The sequence below is a fragment of the Clytia hemisphaerica genome, unplaced genomic scaffold (genome assembly GCF_902728285.1).
Source record: "Clytia hemisphaerica strain Z4C2 unplaced genomic scaffold, Clytia hemisphaerica genome assembly, whole genome shotgun sequence".
Classification (NCBI taxonomy): domain Eukaryota; kingdom Metazoa; phylum Cnidaria; class Hydrozoa; order Leptothecata; family Clytiidae; genus Clytia; species Clytia hemisphaerica.
In genome coordinates this window covers 179073-204921 of record NW_027103657.1, presented here as the reverse complement: position 1 = coordinate 204921, position 25849 = coordinate 179073, and the positions used below count along the sequence as shown (strand labels likewise).

At 36.3% G+C, this 25849-nt stretch overlaps 2 protein-coding genes across 3 annotated transcripts; one reads left to right on the top strand and one right to left on the bottom strand.

The window, feature by feature from the left end:
• The first annotated feature begins 73 nt into the window (after positions 1–73).
• On the top strand, positions 74–6821 carry LOC136803207 (very long chain fatty acid elongase 4-like). The gene is made up of 4 exons (XM_067059940.1): positions 74–243; positions 4317–4447; positions 5684–5902; positions 6463–6821. Exons 1-4 carry the CDS (start codon positions 228–230, stop codon positions 6799–6801), a joined length of 705 nt encoding a protein of 234 aa, XP_066916041.1. The 5' UTR covers positions 74–227; the 3' UTR covers positions 6802–6821.
• A 2405-nt stretch (positions 6822–9226) lies between these two features.
• LOC136803195 (uncharacterized) lies at positions 9227–23700 on the bottom strand. 2 transcript variants are annotated; one of them, XM_067059930.1, is made up of 13 exons: positions 23545–23700; positions 22624–22806; positions 21810–21935; positions 20737–21042; positions 20108–20421; positions 19176–19371; positions 17781–18035; positions 15934–16173; positions 14533–14679; positions 13309–13566; positions 12571–12870; positions 12092–12265; positions 9227–9896 (listed from the first exon to the last, which is right to left on the bottom strand). In XM_067059930.1, the coding sequence occupies exons 1-13, from the start codon at positions 23591–23593 to the stop codon at positions 9853–9855; spliced, it is 2592 nt and encodes an 863-aa protein (XP_066916031.1). In that variant the 5' UTR covers positions 23594–23700; the 3' UTR covers positions 9227–9852. The 2 variants fall into 2 exon arrangements, with proteins under 2 accessions (XP_066916031.1, XP_066916030.1); XM_067059929.1 differs by having other exon boundaries at positions 9777–9896; positions 20102–20421; positions 23545–23677.
• Between the last annotated feature and the right edge of the window lie 2149 nt (positions 23701–25849).

Below are 25849 nucleotides of genomic sequence, written 5' to 3'. Positions count from 1 at the left end.
TGATCGTGCCATAGTGAATAAAAGTTTCTACCGGTAGGTATCTTTGTTGAAAATCGAAAGTGACAAAGTCCACATTTTATCAGATTTGACTTCTTTTGCAAAAATCTTGCCAAACACCTAAAGTCTTTGTAGACTGAAGAAAATAAACAACAGTTTTGGACTCTCACACAGTCACACAGCATTCTGTCAACAAGCAAGAAGTGAAGCAGCCAACAATCTTGTTTATAATGACAACTTTACCTGGTAAGAATAGATTATTGATAGGACAGGTTCAGGGGGGGGTCAAAGTTTTCTGGGTATAAAAAAGCTGGTAGCCGTCACCCAACCAACCCTACAGCCCTATTTTTTCGCAATTACAATGCAGCCAGTAGCTTTAGCAGACTTTCATTTGAATTGAGCCCAAAATCCAGTTTGTACCAATTTTTTCTCCCGATTGCTGGCAGGCAGGCTAGCTAAAAGTAGGGATTCAAACTTTGAATGAATTTTTCAAAAAATCTAATTAACTTACGACTTTCAAATAAAAGGAATATGGTAGACTAGATATAGTCATCTGGGGTAATTGCGGGACGATTTTGACTTATTTGGGCATTACTCTGAAAAAGTATTTATCCTCAAGATCCGATCTTTTGATATTTTATTCATCAAAAAGTATGACCTTGACTCTACACACGATTTATTACAGTGAAGTCGGGTAACTTGCATCAGTGGAGGCAAACATGCATAGCCCTCAAAGAATGACCTGTCTGGCAGTTACATCAAAATGCCTCGAAAATGTCAATATGAAAATTGCGTAATCAGGGAACGTATGTCTCGCTCATTATAAAAAGGCCGAGACAAACTTTCAATAATTGGATTGTAACATCGAGTTAAGTCTCTTTTGTTAAGTCACCAGGGGTAAATAAAACAGACCTTGATACATTTATCCTTCGTTTCAACTTGACGATTCGTTCAAAACTCAGCCTCTTAAATATTTGGGGTAGGTAAAATAAACAATAAAATATAATTACCCTTTCCAAATAAACCTCTTCGGTGACGAGCGCAGTCTACTCTGACTTAATTATAAAATTTATGTGATGGGAGTTTGACGTACTCTCTGTGTATTTACATTCGTTGTAATGTAATGTTGTTTGGGGAATTATGAAGTTCTCTGGAATTTCGATTGCATTTATTCAGGTTGATTTTTTATGACTTCTAATGGTATTTTTTCTAACGAGTTTGATTACTCTGTTCTCACACTTATGTCTTTTTTTTTGCGTCCTTTTCCGTGATTACTTTTATTTATATTTTTAAAGACAGATAAGAAGGCATATTGATGTAACTGTCTGGTATCATTAAAATTAAAGTTAAATGAAAACAAAAATTGTAGAGTAGAGCCCATCTGCCCCTTTCTGACAAAAAGAAGTAACCCACATGAAGTCAAATTGAGAAAATCAACCAAACGCGTTTAATGCTGGCATCGAATGCAGATAGTATATATCAAAAAACAAATGACTGATTATTGTTCTACTCATTGAAGATTAGCATCACTGCTTTTCTCACAATGCTCACTGTTGCAGAGGAAAACAAGACCCTTGTTTTGTCAGTAAACCTCAACCAAAAGAAATTGAAGAAAGAAGTAAATGACCAGTTTTTTGAAGAATATTTCTGACAAAAGGAAGTAAGTGATACCTTTTTCTGACAAAAAGAAGCAAAACAGTCATTTACTTCTTTTTGTCAGAAAACATTCTCCAGAAAACTGTCAGTTACTTCTTTATTCACCCTTGGGAAGAAGTTATATCGGATCGCCCAAAGTTACCTTCATGTTTTTATTTTATTTTCTTATCTCTGATCCAGTCTTTCTTTTTTCTGACTGTCTGAGTTTCTGAGACTTAGTTTTCAATTCTGACTAAGTTTTCATACCTGTATCATATTTTGACCAACCACATCATCGCACCATGCGGGGTTTGAACCACCATCAAAGAAAGACCTTCGGATTCGGATACCAACGCCTTATCTGTTGAGCCATCGTCGCATAGCAAAACCACGCAATTCATAACATATTATACCGAACTGGCAAAAGACGGGGGCAATGATATTATAATATGGGTAAAAGTACCCCTTTTTTAAACCTGACTGAAATTCGAGCCGTTACTAGCAACCCTGCGAGGCCCAAGGCGCCGAGTATGCACCCGGCACAGTGACAAGCCGTAACTAGCAACCCTCTAACTGTTAGTTAATCAATTCCAAACAACAAAACCCCCAGAAACACAGTGGGGTGACCATCAGCGATCCGTGGATAAGAAAATGAAATAAAAAAGTGAAGGTAACTTTGGGCGATCCGATATAACTCACTCCACACCCTTGGGGTAAATATGGGACAGGTATAAAATGTTATTGAAAAATCCAGATATATATATTTCCAAAAGGTCATGATATTTGGGGTTTTGCATCCACTTGATGACTTCAAATCCAAGTGCTATCATTTAAAGGAGTTTCAACAAAATTGGTGACAGTGTCCCATTTTTACCCCAGCTTTTTCCCCATTTGGGAGTAATAACAGGACACTTCAAACAGTGATATTTGTATAGAGCAATCTAGACCAACTGAAGTAAATTAGATGCAAACCTTTGCAGGTTTTGAAAGACTTAGAGTGTAGTTATGATTCCATCAAGCTAGAAAATCAAGTTTGTAGTTTTCTTATAAAAAATAAGCACTTTTTTAAACTCAAACTTTAGTGTCCCATAATTACCACAAGATTAAGATTTGACTACGGGGTAAATATGTTCTTGTTTGATAATGAGACTATTATGATCTCAAACCATAGTATCTTGATGTCAGAATTCAGTCAAAATTATAATCAAAGTGATTGCAGCTCTTCCTGACACTAAAGCTTGAAAAAGTTCCTTCTAAAACTACAAAATTTTATTTTTATGATCACATGTGAAACTTTTGTTGAAACATCAAAAGTATATGCTAGAATGATCTAACTAGACATTTTTCTAGCCGCTAGAATGACCTGGTCAAATAAAAAATAGCTTTTTATTAGCTGTAAGGTTAAAAATATTTATAAGTTTTTCCATTCCTTATCCATTATTTTCATGAGATTTGTTAATTTGTTAATATTTAAAAGTTCAACAGAAGTCTGCTCTCCTCCACACAAGTCAGAGTTGTTCACTCGGTGGCGATTTCGCGAACCCCTAATTCGACAGTCTGTCATTTTTACAGCTCGAACACTGCGATGGAGAGCGATTATCTTTGGTGGAAATGAAACTTGAAACATGTTTTCTACCATATTCCTTTTATTTGAAAGTTGTAAGTTAATAAAAAATTTTGAAAAATTCAATCAAAGTTTGAATCCCTAATCCCTAATTGCGAATCCCTAATCCCTAGTTCCGAATACCTAACCGAGTTATTTTTAATAATAAAAACGTGATAGATTATCTTGTCTCTAAATAATTGTTGTGGGGTAATTAGTGATTTGATAAGCTGTAGTGTTCTCCAAAACAACTATATAGTAAGCAGGTTTCATGAGCTTTTCTATGGTATAAATGAAGACTCTCCAGAGTATTGGCGATGATGAAGAAATAGAAGAAAAATTAAGAAGTGAACCCTTGGACAATAGCTAGATTGTTTCATTTTGTTCAATTACAAACACTTGTGAAAGCGCCAAATATACTTTTAGGCAGTGCTAAATTTCTGGATTTAACTGTTTTACAATGATTTCCTAAGTGAAGAAAATATGGTGAGGCAGGGTAATTTTGGGCCTCGAAAAATATTTTTTTCAAGAGTATTTTGGCCCTTTAGAAGGTCCGAAGGTGGGAAGAGAGCCTCAGGTCCAAGTCTTTAAAGTCTTTAAAAAGCAAATTGCCTTCAGTGGACGTTGATGGCAGCCCTTTACAGACAGAAGCTTCATATGTAGTATATTTCATGCTCTAATGAATTTAAAACGAAAATTCACATGCAAGATTTCTACATCAAATCAAGGACAATCCTTGGTTATCCTTTGGACAAATCAAGAACAAAACAAAGTACACCTTGGGAGCAAAAATCCCTGGATATCAGGGATAAACTGAAATGTACTAGAATTTTACTTGATTAAGAAAACTCTATCCAAAGTTGTCCTTGATTGTACTTAGCTTAGATTTTACAAGTTTGTGCTGCTCCAGATTGTCCATAGTTTATACCTAATTTCTTTTTTTGGTTACCCTTAAAAATTTAGGTATAATTAAATCAATACACCCTGGTTGTGTACTTAGTTTTGTCCTTGAATACCAGGGATAATTTGTGTAATTCTTTAACTTTTTTTTAATTCTTGTAAATGTTTTTGTTTTATTCAGAGAAAGCGACAAAGTTCTTCGAGAATGTGTCTCAACTTCAATCATTTCCTGTATTCATTGGATACCTCCTGATGATATTATTGATCCCAGTTTGGAAGCGCATTCTTCCAGTTGCGAACAATTTGAAAATGGTAAGGATTTTTTCATTTGGGAACTGTTTAATTTTGTTACTAGTTACTACTTATTGCTAGTTGTTATTCTGTTAGTTAAAATTCCCCAAAAGAAAAGGAAAAAATAAACAAGAAATAGTACACGTTTTTTTATAAAACATTCAAAATTTTTGAAGCCTTTGGATGTTCTTTAACTTTTAGGGCTTTAAGCCTAAAAACTTTCTTAAAATGTTCTTAATTTCACCATTTGTGACCATTTTTACCATTTTCCTAAGAAATCGGTTGTTTAGAGTTCACAAAGCCTTAAAATGTTTTTAACTTGTTCTTAACATTTTGGCCATCGAAGCCTTATGTTCTTATATAGTTTGTTCTTATAAAAAACGTGTAGACTCTAATTAAAAAGTAGCTATGATAATTTTGAATTAAAAAGAGATTTGGCTAGTTCGTCATGCTCGTGGGATTATTCCAAACTAGAAGTACAACTTGGTGGTTTTAAAAAGCAATATGACATCCCCTTCTTTATCAGCCAGTAGGGGTAAAATAACGGACAAAAGTTCGATTGGGATTGATATTCCCATGTTTTTTTTATGGCTGGGGATTTGAATTCCATTGTTTTCTGCCCAGACTATTCAGTGGGGATGGAAAAAAAGCACAATATTTTGCAGTGAGGATTTTCTTATCTGACTATTTTCAATGGGGCCAAAAATTAGAGTTTGATTTTCGACCCCCCCCCCCCCCCCCACTTTCCATTTGGGCCGGTTTTTTGGCCAATTTTGCGGCTAATCTTTGTTTTTCTTTTGATTAAAAACACGGCCATAACTGGATGAAAAGTGTCTTGGTCAATTTTTTGTTCTTGAATCCGTTACATGTTATTTTTTAATAAGCATAACGCTTATAAGCATATGAAGGCTCAGATTTGCAGAATTCCTACGCATAACATAAGCATATTATGTCAGCCTGAAATATTTTTCAAATTATCTATTTTTTATCTGTTTAAAAAGATATGGTAGAGGTTAAGTAAAAAAAAAAGACATTCTACGGCTAGCTACATTCCACTGCTTCCAAAACCTGAACCAACTTTTACAAAATTTCTGAAATTTCACTAAAAACTTGGCTCGGGGTGAGTTATAAGCATGATTCATAAGCATATGATAAGCGTCAGCTATGTCTGGATGCTTTGAGAACTTCAGCATACACGAGCCTGATCGAGGGGCAGACACTTGCTTATAAAAAACATGTATTGCTTCTTTCTTTAAGATCATGATACCTTACAACATCATCTGTGTATTGTTGAGTTTGGCTGCAACATTTCTTCTCTTCTATGGAGCTTTTTTGGGAAGTCATCTTTATGCATACGAAGAGAACCAATACATTGTATATGGCATGGCAATTTACACTATCTCAAAAAATGTTGAATTGCTTGACACTGTTTTCATGATTCTACGACATAAATATCGACAAATTTCATTCTTACATGTAAGTGGGAGGGAGGGTATGCTTTTTTTCATCAATCAATTATATCAGTAGAGTTTAACTTGGAAAGGGACATTGCTATAAATTGATTTTGGTTTAAAGGGACATAAAAGTACTGACGAAATTTGTAAACAAACCGTATGCAGCGGGATACAAAATCAAAACAAATGTCACATGTCAAGATAAAATATATAAAACACACATGGCTGATTTTGATTGTTTTAATTGTTTTACAAGTTTGTTTTGGGCACGTGATTTTAATTGTTCTCTTAAAATGACACTTGATTTGCGCAATGTTTACATTTTACTACTTTAATGTCCCTTTAAATGCCTCATCCAGTTTATAAAGGGGTATCCCCGAATCCACCATTTTGTCAATCTTTCCCAATTTATATCACAACTTCGAACCGAGAACGAACGAAATTTTACCACAGAAAATTTCTTTGAAATCGAAGATTTTGATAGAAAACTTGTATAAAATTATTTTGATTATTTTTTAATTTCAATTATTAGTTCCCCGATGAACTTGATTAATGACAGATTCTCCCACTTTCCACTTTTAGGTATTCCATCATTCCACCATTCTTGTTTTGGGTAATTATGCATTTGTTTACACATGTTACCCACCCATAGCTGTACCAGTCGGGCTCAACTCACTTGTACACGTCCCCCTTTATGCATATTATGCTAAAACAGCTATCTCACCTTCACTGCAAGTTTCATGGAAAAAAGCGCTAACCATTTTTCAAATTGTCCAATTTTTATTTGACTTGGTTTTCGCGACTATAGGGTATTTGTATCATGGGTTTTGTATTTATTCAATCATGTATGGTGGTTCTATGCTGGTTTTGTTTAGTAATTTTTATTATTTTGCTTACATCAAAAAGAAGAAGACTGTTTAAAGAAATACGTTTTAAAAATATGATTTTTGTTGATTTGATAAACGACGGTATAATTCGTAGTCTCAATCGCAGACCTGGCCTCTATAAGAAACCTTTTTCGCTAGAGGATGAGCAGAAGCCTATATAAGGGGGGGCGTACGGGATTTGCTATTTCCGAAATACCGAATAATTTTGCTAAAATTTCCGAAATTCCGTAAAAAAAATACAGGGTCGATTTCCGAAATTCCGAAATACCGAAATACCGTACGCCCCCCACATATAATTCGATACTTTGCTTGGAGAGCAGTTTATTTACTTCTTTGGAAGTAGTTTATTATCATAATGTACCTATCAAACATAAAGTATTTTCAACGATATCACTATGAAGGACTTACTATTAAGTGCCAACACGTATATATGTGCGCATTGACCTCAGTTTGATAGAGTATTATTCCAAGTATTCAGAGGACCAATTGTAATAGCAATGAAACACTCGTCCCGGGGCTCCAAAAGTCAAAACCAGGATACTTATATTCATCCAAGTAATAGAATAAGCATGCCAAAGTTCAGTCATTACCCTAGGTTGGTGTAATGTCGACATCCCTCTTCTAATTTCATCACCCTTTTTTAGAGATAGGAATAATAGGAAGGTCGGAATCGCTGGTTGAAACTAATTTTCTTTGCTTATCAATCAGTCGATGAGTCCATCAGTGATTCCGACCTTCCTATTGTTCCTATCTTTAAAGAGGGGTGTCGAAATTAGAAGAGGGATGTCGACATTATAAAATTGAGAATTTTCACATTAAAAATGGCTCAAAAGGACAAATACTTCTTGTATTTGCTTGAAACATTTGTCCTTTAACTTTCAGCAGGCTAAAAAAAAGTGCCATAAAAGTTACATCTTATTCAAAAGTTTGAAGTTTTAAAGATTTTCTATTTTGTCAAGAATTTTTCGCGAGCATAAACTTTCGCGAATGGCCCTTCCTAGAATTTTTAAAGACATTTACTTTCGCGAAAGGGGCCTAAAGTAGCGTGCATTTTTTAGTCGGTGCTGATGCTAAGTAGATCAACCTTTGTTGAATTTTAGGATTAGGGATTTACAATATATGAATAATTCACTTAAAACTTTTGTATATATTTTTCTATATACAGTGCTAGGAAGAACTTTTTATACTCAGACTGTTTTTAAACATAACAGGATTTTTATAAAGGACAATTTTTGAAGAGAAAGATTCACAATAAAGAAGAAAAGAAGAAAATTACACTCATTCTCTGTGAAATCACATATTTTTTGGTTGCTATGAAATAGGAACCTTTTCATCAGTGGGGATGGTTTTGGAGTACAATTTTCAAACATTGAATTTCGAATGTGGATGAAATCAAAGTCATTTTCCCAGTGGGGCTAAAATTCCAGGGTATTTTCCCACCGGGGACGAAATCTTTGCCAAATATTCCAGTGGGGCTGGGGTCCTAGTGGGTCTGTGACACGGGTGTTTTCCTGTTTGAAAAACCCACTCAAAGCTGAATTCATGGTAATTTTATTTTACGAAAGCCTAATAGATTGTTGAACTTTAAACGATGGAGTTTGAAATTTCTACGCATCAAAAATCCTTCCCCGTTGGTACTCTTAGGTTCCAAATAAACGGGGGGTTGGAGAATTTTCGAGATTTTAATAAATGGGGGGACCTGATTGCCGGGCGGGTTGGAAATTGTACTTTCGAGCAAAATAAGGGGTCTTGCTTCTCTTTGACAGCTGAACATTTTCTTACAAATCAATAAACGGGGGGGGGGGGGTTGTCGAAAAATTAACAAGCGGGGGCCTATATTTACCTTATTTTTGGGGTTTTCAGAAGTACAATTTCCAACCCCCTCACCCGTTTATTTGGAACTTAAGTTTTTAGGTTTTTCTTTTTTTTATCCCCACTGATCAAAAATTCTCACCTGATCAGCGAGACAGGGGTGTTCTTATGGTGTCACAACTCGCTTCGCACCAGAGAGGAGTGGTTCTTTCTGTTTGGTGAGGAAAGTAAGCTTGAAAAGTAAACAGAATCTGCTCGGAGATTTTACTTGGAGGACATCATTTTAGTTTTAGATACCTGCTAGTTTTATTTTCATAATTTAATATAAATTTTCTATGCGTTTAATATAATTTGAAATATTTACAAACTAAAAACAACCTATTTCTACAGAATAAGTCAAATTCATTCAAAACAACACGTGATTTCTTCCTCGCGTAATTTCCTGTCACATTTTCAAGTGTTTGAAGGAATTACATCCTGGCCTACAGTAATTTCTATTATTGACCGCCTTTATTTTTTACTGTATTTACCTAAGTTTAATCATTAAATTGAAAATGAACGAATGTGCTAGTTTCTGGTTTTTGGATGCAATGTTTATTTAAGAAGAACAGGCAATACAAAAAACGATAAAAAGTAAGTGAAAAAGTAACATCCTAGCCTGGACATGCAGGCTACATTCATGAGGCATGCAGGCTATATTCGGACTTTTAGGAGGTAGACTAAAAATCAGGCCTAAATGTATTGATGCGTAATTCAGTTATATCAGTATAATAAAAGGAATTAAATCTCTAATGGGCTCTTCCAAATAAAATTGAATATGGGGGAGGGGGTGGAGGATATAACATTTTTTTGGAAATTTACCCCCCGGACATTCAAAATTAACCCCAAACAGAGCAAGTTTCCCCCTAATCAAGGCAGATTTTGCAGATTTTTCACTACCCCCGGACAAAATATCCAATATATCCTCCACCCCCATGTACAAAAATTTTCTGGAAGAGCCCATAATATATTGTTCGTACTTCTTTAAAGTTTGTAGCTCTGTCTGCATTCTCAGAGATTCTCACGAATTAAGACACTGCATTGATTTTATAATGTCGACATTCTGCTCGACTGTAGTACAACTTTTGTGGAATTTTGGAGGTCCAAAAAGGCCCTTTGCCTCTAGGAGCCCCTCTCCAGTTTTTTCGTGACAAAGCCATCAATTATGAATATTCAGCGATCCTGAGAGTCCATCAACCGACAATTGTCCAAAAACGTTATCCAACATTTCCATTTAGAATCGTGGCTGTCTGTAAGGTTGTCGTTTTAATCTTGAAGCTAAAATATTAAATGAAGATGGAATTAAAACTTTGATGATTATAAAGATGACGCAAATTACACATTACATATAAGTTTCAAATTTGGATAATAACAGACCGCGTATCACTTCGTTGTAACTTCCACCATTATGGAAGAAAACATTCGAATTGAAACCGCTCATGAGTGTAGTAGAAACGTGGAGGGAGTGATGGATTATAGAACAACAACTGCCCTTGAAAATACTCCCATCTTCACGTTTGTGCCTCTTAAGGGGGTAGTCATATGAGAAATTTGAAATGTCATTTTTTAAACTTTTTGTTATATCTTGTGAAGTAGTAAATATTTTTCAATGAAACTTTCCACAATTGTAGCACAACTATAAAGGATATGAAAAATTAAAAAAAAATTCTAAAAATAGCAAAGACGGGGGTAATATCGTCCAGGGGGTAAAAGCTATAAAAATATTGTGTCAACCTTTTAAGAAAAGCTAAGAAAGCTATTCAAAAAATTTTTTCTGGTGAAGGTCAGTATTATGAAAGTCTCCAGAATGAGTGGAAAAATTTTTCAAAATTTCAAGCCAGGGGGTCTGGAACCTAAAATTTGTACTTTTTCAGTTTAAAAGCCAAAAAATGATTTGTTTGAAAAACTGCTTCATTCATCCTGAGGCTTACCATAATGGAAAACTACCCTGAAAATTTCAAGTCAATAGCTTTTCTCAATCCTGAGAAAAGACTGACAAGGTGCGCGAAAACCCCCTAAAACTTGTTTTGAGAAAACGGCGCAGAAAGTTGAAAATAGAGGTTTTTCTCAATTTTTCTGCGATACATAGACCGTTTTACAAAATTTTTGCTGTGGTTGACCAAAATGGATTGACACATAACTTTTAATGTTGAAAAGGTACTGGAAATACTAAATTAGTCCAAGTTTTTTGAAAAAAATGGCCTTCCACGTGCTCCGGGAATCTCCAGGTATTTTGCGTCAACTCTGCGTACAACGCGTAAACATGGCTTTAAGTCAATAAAAGTGCATTTTCTCATCAAAAAAACATATTGCCAACAAAATATATCATCCTTGTGCTCTCTCAAATCTGTTTATATCATTTACAGTTGAATTTCAGTGTTGATCTTAGGGAAACGTGTCTTCAGGTTGAACGTCAATCATGCATAGTTTTACTTAATTTTCCAGGATCGCCTCTGGCGCCATGACTCATGAAAGACTAGATTTCCACTGGACTTAAGAATCATAATGGATACATCATTGAATGTGTTTGGTTCCTTGCTTCAAACTTTATTCAAAGTCTATAATCCATCACTTTGAAAAGTTTTTTTCGGTGTACAAGTTTTACTGTTCGAAAACATCAGTTCGCAGAATCAAATTGTTGCTTTCACTCAAATCATAGGCTTCCAAAGCTTTCCCAGATGTGAGAAATGAAATGAAACATTCAATAATATCATAATTCAATCCAAAACAATACATAAGCTCAGTTTCCATGTCAAAAACACAGCTGACTGCGCCCAAAATGTGAATGTTTTTGCAAATACCACTTCTTCGGTTACCATCTTTAATTACGTCATATTAAGAAATCCCGGGAAAAAAAGGCGGTATTGACTTAGACGCCCAAAAAGGGCGTAAAAAGAGCTTTCATTTGGTATGTCATGATGCTATGTTTAGAGCAACCATACGGAAATGAGGCCCTAGCAACGGATGCGATTTCCCGTTGCTAAGGAGAAAATTGTATACCAGGGCTCATAAGAAACCCAATATATCGGCAGATATTTATGCTACGGCCTTGAAATTTTCAGGGTATGTTCAGGAAGGATAAAGGATCCTAAAAAGCCCTAAATCCCGAAATTGATGAATTTTTCACCAATTTTCAAAATCTCATATGACTACCCCCTTAATTGAAACTCGTTTTAGACTATAAAGTTAGACAACGCCAAATTCCGCCTAAAGGGAACTAATTTTGGTGAAAACATGCGGCTAGTTTTTTTATATTTTTATTTTGGTGATAACTAATTTTGGCAGATGACTCTATTTTACCAAAAGGTTAGTGTTTTGGCCGAAAAGGGGGTCGTTTTTGAAAATTATATTGAAAAAGCTTACTTATGATATTACTACAATAATGAAATTTTGAAAGCAGAGCCTAGGGCTGGTAGAATATGATCTGTCAGTCTCTTGGCTAAAAAAATGTTTTTTACTAATACTCGACTTACGTTTTTTGTGCATAATATTATCAATAGTTTCTTCTTCATCTTCGGGCGTTAGTAAAGGTTGTTTGGCGTTGTCAATCTTTTTACGCCTCTTCACCACAAAAACCGCCCATATTAAACCGCCAATGACTGATAGGATTACGACCATACCAACAATGACATAAACGACCATGAAATCTAATAGAGAGAATGGAATTTTTGTAAGTTTTCAATGAAGCAGAACTTGTATAAATTTTGAATAAACCTTACAATCAAGCTCAAAATACATTGAGAATATTTGAACGTTTTCAGATGGATTTTGTTATTCTTAAAAGATCTTAAATAAAAGTTTTGCATCAGATTTGAGCCTTTATAAAAAAAACTGTGTGGGTAATGATTGATACATTTTTCATAAAGAGCCTTGGTATCCATGCTTATAAACGTTCAACTTCAAATTCTGATGAAGCGTTATTATAATTTCGAAAGAAAATCACTATTGATACCTCGTTTTTTATCAGCGCTTTCAGGTCGATTCATGTACGCCAGTTGTACTGTTTTCCCTTTCTCCACGTGCTCGTTAGACGGTTGACATAGTTTGGAGTCCAAACATTGCACGGAAAAACATCGCTCATTCATCATGTATGCGATGTCACAGTTTGGACGATCACAACAGCTTGAGACACAACTACTCATTGTTTTCTTACCGAGCGGATGAAATTTGCCCGCTTTCATACCGCCTTTGAGCGTTTTACCGTGTATAACTTCAGTGTTTTTACAAGTGTTGACATCTGTTTGATCCAGCTCTGTATTGGAAACAAAAGGATATTATTTAGTCCCATTTCAATATTTCCATCAAAAAAAATTCTATCAAAACCTCCAGGGTATGTAACAACCACATGTAGAATCATGGACAAAAATGAGAAAAAAGAGAAAAAAACGAGGAATCATATCAAAAATGAAACAAAAACTCCTCGCTCTCTCCCATTTACAATGATCATTGTGTACGGAAGTCTCACCATTCCTTGAACATTGTAAGGAGGAAAGGGGGGCTTGGAGTAAGCTTTTATCTCATAATTTCTGTCCATGATTGTAGAAAGAATTAGCACTATGTTACAGGCAAAACTACAAAGTCCCAGGGCCCACGCCCGCTTACTGATAGCGTCAGATAATTTACTCTGTAAGGTAAACAAAGCCTGGGATACACGGGGACGAGGTTGACCAGTAATCGTCAAAATCATTACCTGTCGTTATATCAACTTCAGCGGCCGCAGTTGATTCTTCTTCGTCAACTTTTTCTAAGAAATGATCCATGTAAGCGAACGCCGGATTAACGTCAGAATCACGGAGCGGTATGGCCGTGCATGCAGATTTCTTGAAGCACTGTATACTGTAACAATTGCCATCTTCCATGTAAGCTACGTCGCATTGGTCTTTCAATGTGCAACATTTGGCGATACAAGTATCCAGTGTTTTGATGGCTCTGAATATCTTGAATTTACCTAGTAAGTAAATAACCCAGTTACGCAAGCCCGGCGGAAGCGGGGAGACTGGGGAGACTTTACCCCCTCCACTTTTGAAATTTCTTTCTTAAATTCCTAACAAATTTTATCCCATTTTGAGCCTTCAGCCTCCCCCACTTTAACGGTTGTTCCGCCGGGTCTGTTACGTATCTTTATTCTTTGCCAATCTACCCTTTAAAATGGGAATGGGTCCAAAAATCTCAAAAACTTGCACCAAAATTTGAAAAAATGAAATCAAACTTGTTGGGATAAAATAAAATCTACCAATCAGTCAATTTAAGAAAACTTATTAAATGGGGAATTTTGTGAAATCAAACCGCCTTTCATTATTGTTTTAGTCAAGTGGGCAAATGACATGACATTTAATTCATTCCGCGAATACTTAAAAAGAAAAGGCAAAGAATTCATGTTGACAGCTAATATAAAATATTTTTCAAGAAGGTAGTGGAAAGATAATTCTTTTCATTGCGGGAAACCGGCAACCAACCTCGTTCCCTGCGTATTATCTGCTTTTAAACGCTGACTGGTAATAACGCCAGATAGCGCCTGAGGTATTCTCTGGCGTCAATCATGAAGCTTGGGATACAAGGACGAGGTTGCTTGATGGTTTCTCAGTATCAGACTCTCCAGGACTACATAGATGAATTGAGTACTACTGAATTATACCCCTGTCTCACAGCTCCGGTGGAACATTTTTCCTCAGTGGGAATAAAAATTCCCATCGAAATCTCAACGGGGGTAGAAATTCTATTGTTCCAAGGTTAAAAATCCAGAGTGGGGTTCCAATGGTTTTGGTGCGCAATTTCCCAGGGGACTGAAATCCCAGGGTATTTTTCCACTGGTGCCTAAATTTTTGCCAAATTTTCCAGTAAGGCTGGGGTCCCAGCGGGTCTGTGACAAAGGGGTTTTTAATTTTACTGGATCGAGCAATCATTAAAGGCTTACCTGCTTTTTTACCACCTTTGATAGACTTTCCGTGTACGACAGGTTGCGTGCGACAAATCGGTTTATCTTCTGTTGTAGTTGTTGTGGTGGTGGTTGTGGTTGTGGTCGGTGATGGTTGTTGTACAACTGCGGATGCTTCTGGTTGCGCTAGAAATAAACCATACACAAACATTATACAGACGTTTTTTATAACAAAATACTTTGTTGTAAGCATAACTTAGCTTTTAAATCTTTTAAAAAAATTTTAAAAATTTGCTGTGCAGCAGGCAAATAAAATTTAAATGTGAAACCATTTTCGCATCGGAAATTCATTTTTGTTCTATAATATAGCCCCTCCCACCCCTACCACGTTAATAAGGACTATCACGACTATCAAAAATTCATGTTACGCTATAGCGTTTGACAGCATCTCCGATCGTCACGGCCACGCTCATTGGAACATTTTCCTAATCTTACGTCCGCTTAAAACGGTAAAATAAATTCAAATTCAGGTTTTTTGGAGAAGTCGTTGCACTTTCGCAAAATAGACCATTTAACAGTCTATCCTGGGTAATCAGGACTGATTGCACCCCGATAGCGACTTCCTGTTGGCTAGACGCAAAAATCGTCAAAATTTTTCAAAACTTTGGACCAATAGTAGATCATTAGTGCACAGTGGTCCTGATTACCCATTACGCTTTGCGAAAGTGAAATGGCCTAATACACTCTTCTCGAGATGCATAAATTTATTGTTGTCCTCGTTTTCAAACAGATTTCATTGATATGAAATTATACATTTAAACCAATTTAAGTTCCCAAAAGGCAAACATTAATTCTAAAACAAAAGTACTTGAAATTCAAAATGTCTCATGAGGTGTAAACAACACGATTATCATTGTGAATATGTAATTTTATAGCAATGAAATCTGTTTGAAAACGAGGACAGCAATAAATTTATGCATCTCGAGAAGAGTGTATTAAAAACCTACTTTCCCGTGGAAATAATACGGTTTTTTGAATTTTTCGGACCCTTCGGGCCTAAGGTACCCGTTGACCGCAAAAAATTCCAAAATTTCGAATTGAACGTTGAAGACATTAGGGGTAAAAGGACCCAAAGATTTTGGAAAAACTTTAAAATGCGATATCTCGAGTAAATGATGAGTTTCAAAAATAAGTATGTGTAATTTCGGGTATTTTGGGTCCAATGTCGTCATTAAAACATGAAAAATCCGAAATTTTGAGTTTGAGAATATGATTTAAAAGATTGACCCCTCAATCGATCGGTAATCATCGAAATAATCTTTTGGAACAATGAGAAATTAATTTCAGTGACCCTTTCGATGACGATGATAGTAAATAAAAGTCTTAAACCATCAAGAGTAATGATTATGTCAAAAATAAAATCTGTTTTTAGTTTGATACCTTGATTACTCGCCGAATCGTCTAAACCTCTCACATATTGCACAATTGGGTTGAATTTGGTAGGCGGTGCATTGATCGTCTGACATAAATCCGCATTATCACACCTGACTGAATAGCACGCTTTTCCTAACATGAACGCCAGACTACATTTTTTGTCGGGATCGTTACAACACTTTTCAGAACATTGTTCCATGGTTGCAACATCTTTCTGCTCGATGAATTCACCAGATTTTCGACCGCCTAAAAAGGAAATGGAAAATTTCGAGATATAAATATGATCAGTGTGTCGCAAAAAAGCGGGCAAATCTTTATATGGGTCCTCTCAAAAATAAGCATCTTCACTGGGCTTAGAATAATTGGAATAAGATTAAATTTCGCTGTTCAATCAATAAATACTCGATTCCCAAGAAGATTGAATAGTTCTGTAAGATTGATATTTGAGTATACAAGTGATAAAACTTCGCATATATTATATGAGGATTTTACTTAACTAAAAATTCATCCACATTTTTTGGGACACACTGTGAAGGGATTTTCATATAAAACTTTAAAACCATTACCAAGGTGATTATATCCCTTGAGGATTCAAGTGTTCCTTTTTAAATAGAATAAACTTCTTATGTGAACTCCTCTGTGAATCAATTACCATAACAATATTTTGAAAGCAAGGTAAGCGTTTCACGTATCGTAGATTATGACAAGGTCTAATATTCTCTCTTAGAAAGATCCCTGTCCCGAAAAAAAGTTTAATTTTGACCACCCATTCGACAGTGGTTCCACGATTTCGAATATTGCAAATTTGCTGAAACACAAAAAAGAACTTTCTTTCTATAGAAGTGGTACGACTCGATACTTTTTTTCGGGACACCCTGTATAACGAAAAGCGTCTACCTGTAGAAAATCTAATCTTGGGTTGCCAGGGCAAGAGAAAAATCAACCATTTCTTTAAGTTCATGTTATCCTTTAAAGAATTCATGCTCCCTTTGCTAGCACATGATTGAATATTACCAGGGCAAGAAAAAAATCATAATTTTCTTACGCGCGCGGTAAACCTCTGAAGGCGCTTGAAAATTAACCATCTGAAGAAAATAGTCCTCCCGTGGAAAATTCTACAACAAGAATCTTGTTGTGCGCCGGAAGTCAAAAACTAAATTTTCCTGATACGGCGGCCTATTCTCAAAAACAATTACGCAACTTTGTTGTCATTCCCAGTCCTTTGAGAGGAGCACAATCCTTACGAAATAGAGACTGGATATTCGTCAGATTATTATGTTTTCACCCATCCCTTTCGAGCTTCAGCGTGGTGGACAGAAAACATTCACAATCTGATGATCTCAGGTTTAATTCTCCCAAGATCGAACTACAAAATATCATTATACCCTTTACTAGTAGTAAAGAAAATGAGTTAGGTAAATTTCATATTCAAAGTTTCATCATTTCATATAGGATGGCAATCTTAAGTAAAATCTTACATTGAAAAATATTCTATCTCTTACCCAGAGCCACTTGTGCTACTTTTTTATTTTATTGAAAGACGAGATACAATGTGTGAGTGCTATCCGAATCATCAAAAAGCGAGCTAAATAAACTGGCACGCCAGTCGAGTAAGAACGGTTTCATGCTGGAAAAGTGAGCGTAGGAGTTAGGTAAGCGTAAGATGAAACTTTGTCGGCGGCAAGGGCTGTTAATTAGCAGCCTCTCACCAACTTTTGCTCGTTCTCCTACGCAGCTCCTATTCTTATTAACGCCCGCCACCTTTATGTTACCGCCCTCTGACATGGTTAATTAACAGACTAGTTTGCTAGTCTACGAGCTAACGGACTGGGTACGAGTTTGAAAAAGATTACCTTTTAACGTGACGTTATATCTCATTTTCCCCAGCGAACAAGGTGTGGTTGATTTAACATCAGCTTTCTGAAGAGCGCTCAATAAGTCGTTTGTAACTGCAACAGTAGTGATGGTGGTAGGTGGAGCGGTGGGTGGAGTGGGAGGTGTAGTTTGGGTGGAAAGCGTCGTCGAGGGTGGAGCGGGTGTTTGAGGAATTGCAGCACCCGCTGAAGCAATGTTTTCAAGTGCGGCTAAAGCTGCTTTTGGTGCTTGATCTAAAAGAAGATATTTATTATATTCGATTTAGATATTGAAAAGTACCGTGGCTTGTTGGTGCGATGTTTAAACTACTTATACTTAGGGGTTCTAAGTCGACTTAGTAGTGCTAAGTCAACTTGGTAGTTCTAAGTCAACTTAGTAGTGCTAAGTCAACTTAGAAGTGCTAAGTCGACTTAGGAGTGTTAAGTCAAAAAGCGCGGGACTCTATCTGGCATATATCTAGTGAAATTTAAAAATCGAAAAGTCGCATATTGTGAATTGATCTTACACAGCAACCAAACACCACCACCACAACACTTTCTTGAGCTTTACATTACACTCATTTTTTTTCTTTAACTGCATATCATGACCTCGGCCACAAAACATGTCCATTATTGCCGTACACAACATTATATGCCCACCCTTGCTTTGCACATCAATATGTACCCCTTTTATAAACACAACAATGAAAGGCCCGCTTCTTACGGAGTTGACTTATGACTTAGTACTTCTAAATCGACTTAGTACTTATAAGTCGACTTAGTACTTATAAGTCGAGTTAGTACTTATAAGTCTTCGACTTATCACTTATAAGTTGACTTACAACTTAGCCCTATTAAATCGACTTCTTAGCGCTTGTAAGTTGACTTAGAACCTATAAGTATAAGTAGTTTACACATGGCACTAACAAGCCACGGTAGAAAACAGAGAAAAGTTTCTCACGTAATAATTATGTAATACCTTATCGGCCCTTTTTACGCTTGCCCTAAGTTAACGCCGACCTCTTTTACGCCGGTCTTTTATCCGCCATTGAAAAATTTAATCAAATTTAATGTTTTTAACAATTAACGCCCCTTTTTGTTTGAAATGCAAAATTATAGCCCTTTTTACACCGGTCCTCAATCCCCTACGGGGCAAGAAATAACACCTTAAAGGGCGTCGAAAGGTAATTGCCAGGATCCTTATAGGATGTTAGACTTCTTCTTATCCTCTAGTATAAAGACTTTCTTATAGAAATTCCGTAACTCGCCAAAAGAGGTAAAGTCAAATCGGCCACCATAAGAGCCACCACATCGAGAAGGTATGCCGTACACTATTAAGCAGACCTATATAAGAAGTATATCTATAGAGGTTTGCGATTCAGACTAATAGGATACCTTGTTTGATATCGTTTGTAGCAACAGCTTGTGGCACCACAGGCTGCGGTTGTAATGTGTTAGTTGCTGTAGTTGTCATGACGACGGGCGGAGGTGATGTGGTAATGGGCGGTGTTATGGTTGTAGTTGTGATAATGTTTTGTAGTGGTGCATCCACTAAGAATTCATTAGAGCTGACTTTACGTACATATGAAATCTGTAGAGAAAATGATGTACAGTGAATTAAATAGAATCACAAAGTGCTCAAGAAAATTTGAAAACATTTGAGCTAAATATCGAGAAATAAAGAACTAACTTACACTTGCTATACGGTGTTTCATGCTGGCGCAATCACCAGGCAATGCAGTGGGTTGTAAGTTTTATTTTAATTTTGAAATAAAACCTACAGTGCAGTATTGCATTGTCAAAGATTGCGCCAGGGTAAGCTCCAGCGAAATAAAACGATGTGGAAAAAACAAAAACAAACAAAAAAGTATGCGCAGGTTCAAAGGGGAAATATTTGAAGAATTGGAGCCATGATGATGTTACTAAATCATCCTGTACATATTATTTCTGCCATTTCGTAGAACAATGTCTGATCGTGGGTGGAACACAGATCTGTAATGCCAGAAGGGCTACATAGGCAATTTTAAGCTTTCTCCAGCAAAAAAAAGTGAAGCAAAAATCTGACTTTTTAAATTTCGTGCCGATGGATAGGATCTAGCATTTTAATCGTTTTCGGAGCGCGAGATAAAAAAAAGTAGGCGGCAAACGCTATTTCGCATCTCTCAAACCAGTGAAATTGCTTGTTGTCGCGTGATTTCTTTGGTAGAAAATCCTACCAAAACCTGCTTTACTTTTCAATAAAGGCCACGGATCTAGCCCTTCGGGCTATGTTAAATCATTGGGGTGGAAATGACGTCACACAGAACCAGTCAACTACTTACAACTACCTTTGGGCTGTAAGTGGACGGTTTAGCAGGTTGAGCTCGACACGAATCAACGTTCGCGCATTTTACTGAAAAACAAGTTTTTCCCAACATAAAAGCTAAATGGCATGATGGCATTTCACAACAAATGCGCCGACATAAAACCATGTTTTCAATTTTCCCATGGTCTTTGTACGCCCCTGCATCTACGCCCCCTTTTAACGTCATGTTATCAAGTATTTTTGTGTGCGGGCATGTCTTTGGTGGGCTGGCGGTTGTTGTGGGTGGTTTCAAATCTGCGGGCGGCTTTGGTTGCGTGGATGTTGTAGAAACGTCGTCTGAAAATAACAACAAAGTTTTGATCAATTATTTTTGATTCGAGACTTCATAATTCTATTATATTCAGTAGAATATATTGTCTTGGATTCAAATCCTTCTTTTAGTATTCTGAAAAACCTTAAATAAAAATGCCGAGTACAAGATATTAGCAAGTTTATATTTTTTAACTTTTGAGAACGGTGGAGTGACTGAAATGATATAGAGCAGTTCTGCTGTTCTGACTGGACGGTAAAAGTGCTGATTTACTGTCGCCCACGAGTGATCAGGATCTAGACAAGTCAGAAAGAAATTATCCAACGAAATAAGTGTATTACCAGATTTTTGTCCGCCCAGCGTCCTCTTAGTGACGTATGCAATTTGTGGATTGAAGATAGACGGTTGAGCAGGTGTTGTTACGCAGAGCTTCTTATCTTTACACGTCACAGTGAAACAGTTTTGTCCTAACATGAAAGCCAGGTCGCATTTCTCTTGCTGACAGCACGTGTTATAACATTCTTCGAACGTCCCCACGCGACCGATATCAGTGAAATCGCCCGCCTGTAGACCGCCCTTGAGCGTGACTTTATTAATGGCGTTCATTTTGGGACAAGTGAATTGGTCTTCTTTGGAAGTAGATGATACTATACAAAGAAAAAAAATTATGCTTAAAAGAACCGATGTAGTCGAAACAAATTGATCCTCAGGAGTAATTTCCTTGCCTTTGATTTTTTTTAGACGAAATATGTTTTCAAAAATTCGCAAAAGTCGTATTTCGTGGCTTTTAATGTTGCGTTTTTTATCTGGGGTTTATAAATTTGTAATGTTACATATTTAAAAGTTATTCAAGGGGGTGTTAAGATCGGTCTTTTGAAATTGAACCTCTAACAAGGGGAACAAAAAGGCGTCTACAGAGTTCCTTTATTTTTTTACACCTTAAAAAGGCGTTTTCAGCAAAAAATGGAAAAATACCCCAAAATGTTATTCAAAGTGCTTGGTTTTTACTGCCTTTATTTATAAAACCACTAATTTCTTTTGCTGTTGTAGATATTAATGAAGTTTCTAAAACTCGAAAACTCAAAGACGGCTATTGGACAGGAGCAACCCATTTATAAAAACATATCAGAGTGGATGTGTTCAGCGTATCCAAAGATAAGGTAGCCTTCGTCTGGATTCAAGTGACCGTAGTGCAGTGGTAGAGCACCCAGCTACGGTGCGCAAGGCTGTGAGTTCAACCCCCAGCCGGGTCATACCAAAGATTTCCAAAATGGTACAGAGGCATCTGCTTGATGTTCAGCAATTAAGAGAAGGATCAAGGGTAAGTGGAGCAATCCAGGGAGAAAGAGTGGCGCCTCCCCTACCTTCGGGTAGACAGCTATCGAAAGAGGAGCCTCGTCTAGATTAATCTTACCTGAGTGTTTGACACCTTCGCTGTTCCATCGCATCACGTACGAAATCTCAGGTTTAAATGAAGATTCTTTAGCAGGTTGCATCACGCATTGTTTCTTGTCTTTACAACCAACCAAATAACAACTTCCTATGAAAACAAAACAAAATAAATGAATAAGAAAACGAAATACACGGGTTGCAAAATTATAGCAGTCAAAACATGTGATTACTCGAAAAAGTTCACGTGATATTATTCCCATGTTACTTGCTTTACAACTCAAATTTAATTACTTTATTAGTGTCAATAAATTCGAACCAATCAGAAACAAGCACATAAAAACTTTGAGTAAAAGCGTGATTTGACTCTAGATTCATTTGTAAACAAAATGGCTGATGGCGGGCGGGCGGGGAGTCATCATCAATGTGGGTGTTTTGGTTTTTAGTAGTGTTGAGAGTTTTATTGAAGTAAGATATTATTTTTTAAACATTTCATGCAACCAACATTTGACAAAAAAGCCTAACAACTCGGCTGGGTAACTCACTGCTGGAGTTGGACCCTGCCAGATATAATATAAATATCTGGTAAGTTTGGGGCTTTTTCAGAAAAAAAAATTGAAATATTTTCCCATTTTCACCCTGAAAATTGTCAAAAATTACCAAAAGTCGACCCTGTTAGATAAACATCTTGAAAATTAGTAAACTTAAGATCCTGTCAGATATCTTCAGATCCTAAAAAAAGAAACCCTGACCAGCGGCACGTCCCCGTACCCAATTTTGCCTAAGTGCCCCCCGGGTAACTCAATCTTTTTCGTAAAATACAAAATTCAGAATCTCACCAGCTAGCATAAAAGCCAAATCACAAGCTGAGAATTCGCAACATTTCTTTTGGCATTCTTCCATGGTTTTGACACCTCCAACATCTTTATATGTACCAGCATTGATACCTCCTTTCAAGGTCATCTCTTTGTAGATCTGTCCTGACCGACATTGACCTGACATAGCTGTATCCGTTGACGAGGCTGTGAAAGGAAAAAATGAAAAACTGTTTTAGGGGATGAGCCGTTTAGCAGATGGAGCACAAAGTCCAACTAAGGGGCTACTCTTAAGGAGGCAGGCTGACCCGGCTAGGTGGGGTGGAATAGATTTTCGAACGTCGCGTGATCTATTTTTAGCCATTTGATTCGTCAAAGACAGTGACGTAACGTTCGAAAATCCATCCCACCTCACCTAGCTTGGCCAACCCATATGAACAGCCTCTAACGAATCAAAACCAAATTTATCAGCGCAGGAGTAACCGCGGCTTAAAATGACCAATCATGACTTTGCAGACGATTTTGCATATAAGTTTCTGAGACTAGTTATTGGTCTTAGAAGGGTAACCCGTTGGAGTAAAAACAACAGAAAAGAATAGAAGTTTTCGACATCAACGAGCTACCCTCTAGAACCTGTAATCTCAGACACAAGAACTTAATGGGAAAAATAACTGTATCGCTAAATTGAGGAGTGTTGGTATTTTCTTTCAAAATGGTAACCTCAGAAGCTCTCTTAGTCGACTCTGGTCACAGCAACATCAAAATTCAGCAGTCGAATTAGTGCCAACTTTTGCCATGACGGAAATTCAGAGTAATTTTTTACCCATTTCTTTTTTCTGCCTAGGGTTTCTGGCTTGGTCTGTCAGCAGGAGGGCCCTCGTTCTTAGATACATAAGAGGCGATAATCGAGTGAAAATCGGTAAAAAATACAAATATTCGACCTACCATAACCCACGAACTGAAGTAGTAACACCAAAACGAGGCTATGTGTCATTTTCTTGACTAGCCAATCAAATCGTCTTTAAAAATAGTATGAATCAACCACGACTTTTATCGCACATGTTTATACCATCTGGAATTTCCAAGTTCTTCAAATGAGTTCTAGAAAGAATAACTTTCGATCCAAAGATTTCGTCCGAGGTTCTAAATAGCCTGGAGATCAATGCTATGATTTCTTATTTCATATACTGATGGTGAAATATATAGCGTGGTTTGGGCTGAGAGTTTGAATTTCCCAGATCCTAATAACGGTTGAAAACATAGCCAATCAAATTTTGTTATTCTTTTACTGGTCACACTTTCTTAGAGAAAGCACAACTTCCGAGATTTGCTTTTTATTTTAGTAAGTGAGGGCAGCGCTAAATTCGAATTTCCTGCTGTAAATTTTTTGAGGCAGAAATCTGCCTCACAGGTCATACCGTCCCGTATACATCAGATTATAAAAATACAGGACGGGTCTCCTATCTATGTTCTAAAGTACTCCTTGTAAACATTTTTGTACGAATTGTATTCTTTTTTATAAGAACCAGTCGAATTTTGATCAGACTCGACCGTTCTTATTTTTTGGCACTTTGAGCCTTAAATTGTTCTTGTTCTTATTATAGTGTGAAATTGAGGTATTAAGGTGAAATTGAGGTATTTAGGCTTTATACTAAATTCGTACTACTTTGACCCTAAATTGATTGAGATTGAGTAATTTCAGACTCAGCATTGTTCTTAAACTGTTCTTATCATTTGGCGATTTAGAGCCTCATTGTTCTTATAAAATTGGTCTTATAAAAAAAGTGTCTTACTCGGAAAACCGAAAACACGAAAAGAAGGCGATTTTAAATTTAATAAGAACAATTTTAGCGAGTCTCAAATCTCCAAGAAAAAGAAAATTTATAAACAAGGCAGAACCTCTAATTGCTATATCGCAGGCAATTTAAGGTTCAAAGAAAAACAAATTGGGTATCAAGCTCAAGTTTGCCCTACAAATAAGATCAAGTTAAAAAAGGTGTACTTGGGTACTTCACACAACGCTCAAGTTGAGACTCTTTTGACTACACGTTTTTTTTTATAAGAACAAACTATATAAGATCATAAGGCTTCGAGGCCCAAAAATTTAAGAACATTCTAAGAACATTATAGGGCTTTGGAGACTTAAAAACATGCATTTTCTTAAGAAATTACATCAAAATGCTCAAAAAATGCTGAAAATAAGAACATTTTAAGAACATTTTTAGGCTCCAAATCCAAAAAACTAAGAACATCCGAAGGCTTCGAAAATTTTTGACGTTCTTATAAAAAAAAACGTGTATTATTCAAACAGCACAGAAATTCGAACCTTGAGTTCTTGCTAAAGGACCATTGAAGAAATCTTTGAGTTTTGCCTTTTTTTCTGACTGTCCCTTTAATAAATCAAAAACAATATATTCACATTTACAAACTCAAATGAAAACATTAAAAAAACAATCCAAAAACATTTTTTTCGAATAAAATTTACCAAAATCCGAAGATCAAAAAATCAAAGTATTTATCTCAAAAATAGAAAACGCAGATTTTTCAGTTTACTCATTTTCAGTATAATCTAAATTTTCTTTGTTTCGTTTGTTTAAAAGCCTCTCCATCAGTCACGTGATATTTTAATTAAAATGATCTTATGTTATGCTGAAAATGTGCTTTCCGCCCTTTCCCGCCCAGATTGATCAACATAAACAAATAGTTCCGGTTTGCGAAATACTCGGGCTTTGAATTCTATGATTCGATGTTCCATAACAACAAGTTAAGAACATTTCAAGGCTTCGCGGGCTCTAAAACACCCGATTCTTTTTAAGAAACTGAAAAAAATACTCTTAATTTGGTAAAAATGAGAACATTGGATGTTCTTATAAAAAAAATCGTGTATATAATTTACAAGGAAAAATATCGAGTAAACAAAATGTGCGGCAACTAAAGTGCTCTAATAAATTTTGATGATTTTTTCTTAAGTTATTTATTATATGCTAATTATGCTGAATAACATAAAATCTTTAAATGTTTCCTTACGCATGCGTAATACATAAAAAGTCATTATAGCGTTAGATCTCACATATATCATGTCGGCTTTGAAAGTTTTTAGGAAATAGGAAATCGCGGACGCTTGAAACGAGGGTACTATTATTGATCCATCATTAACGTTCTATCATGTTTTTATGGCTCCAAAAAGGCCCTTTATAGCCTGGAATTATTTTTTATGACGTTCTTATTGTCCTTCGCCCCAGGCTTCCTA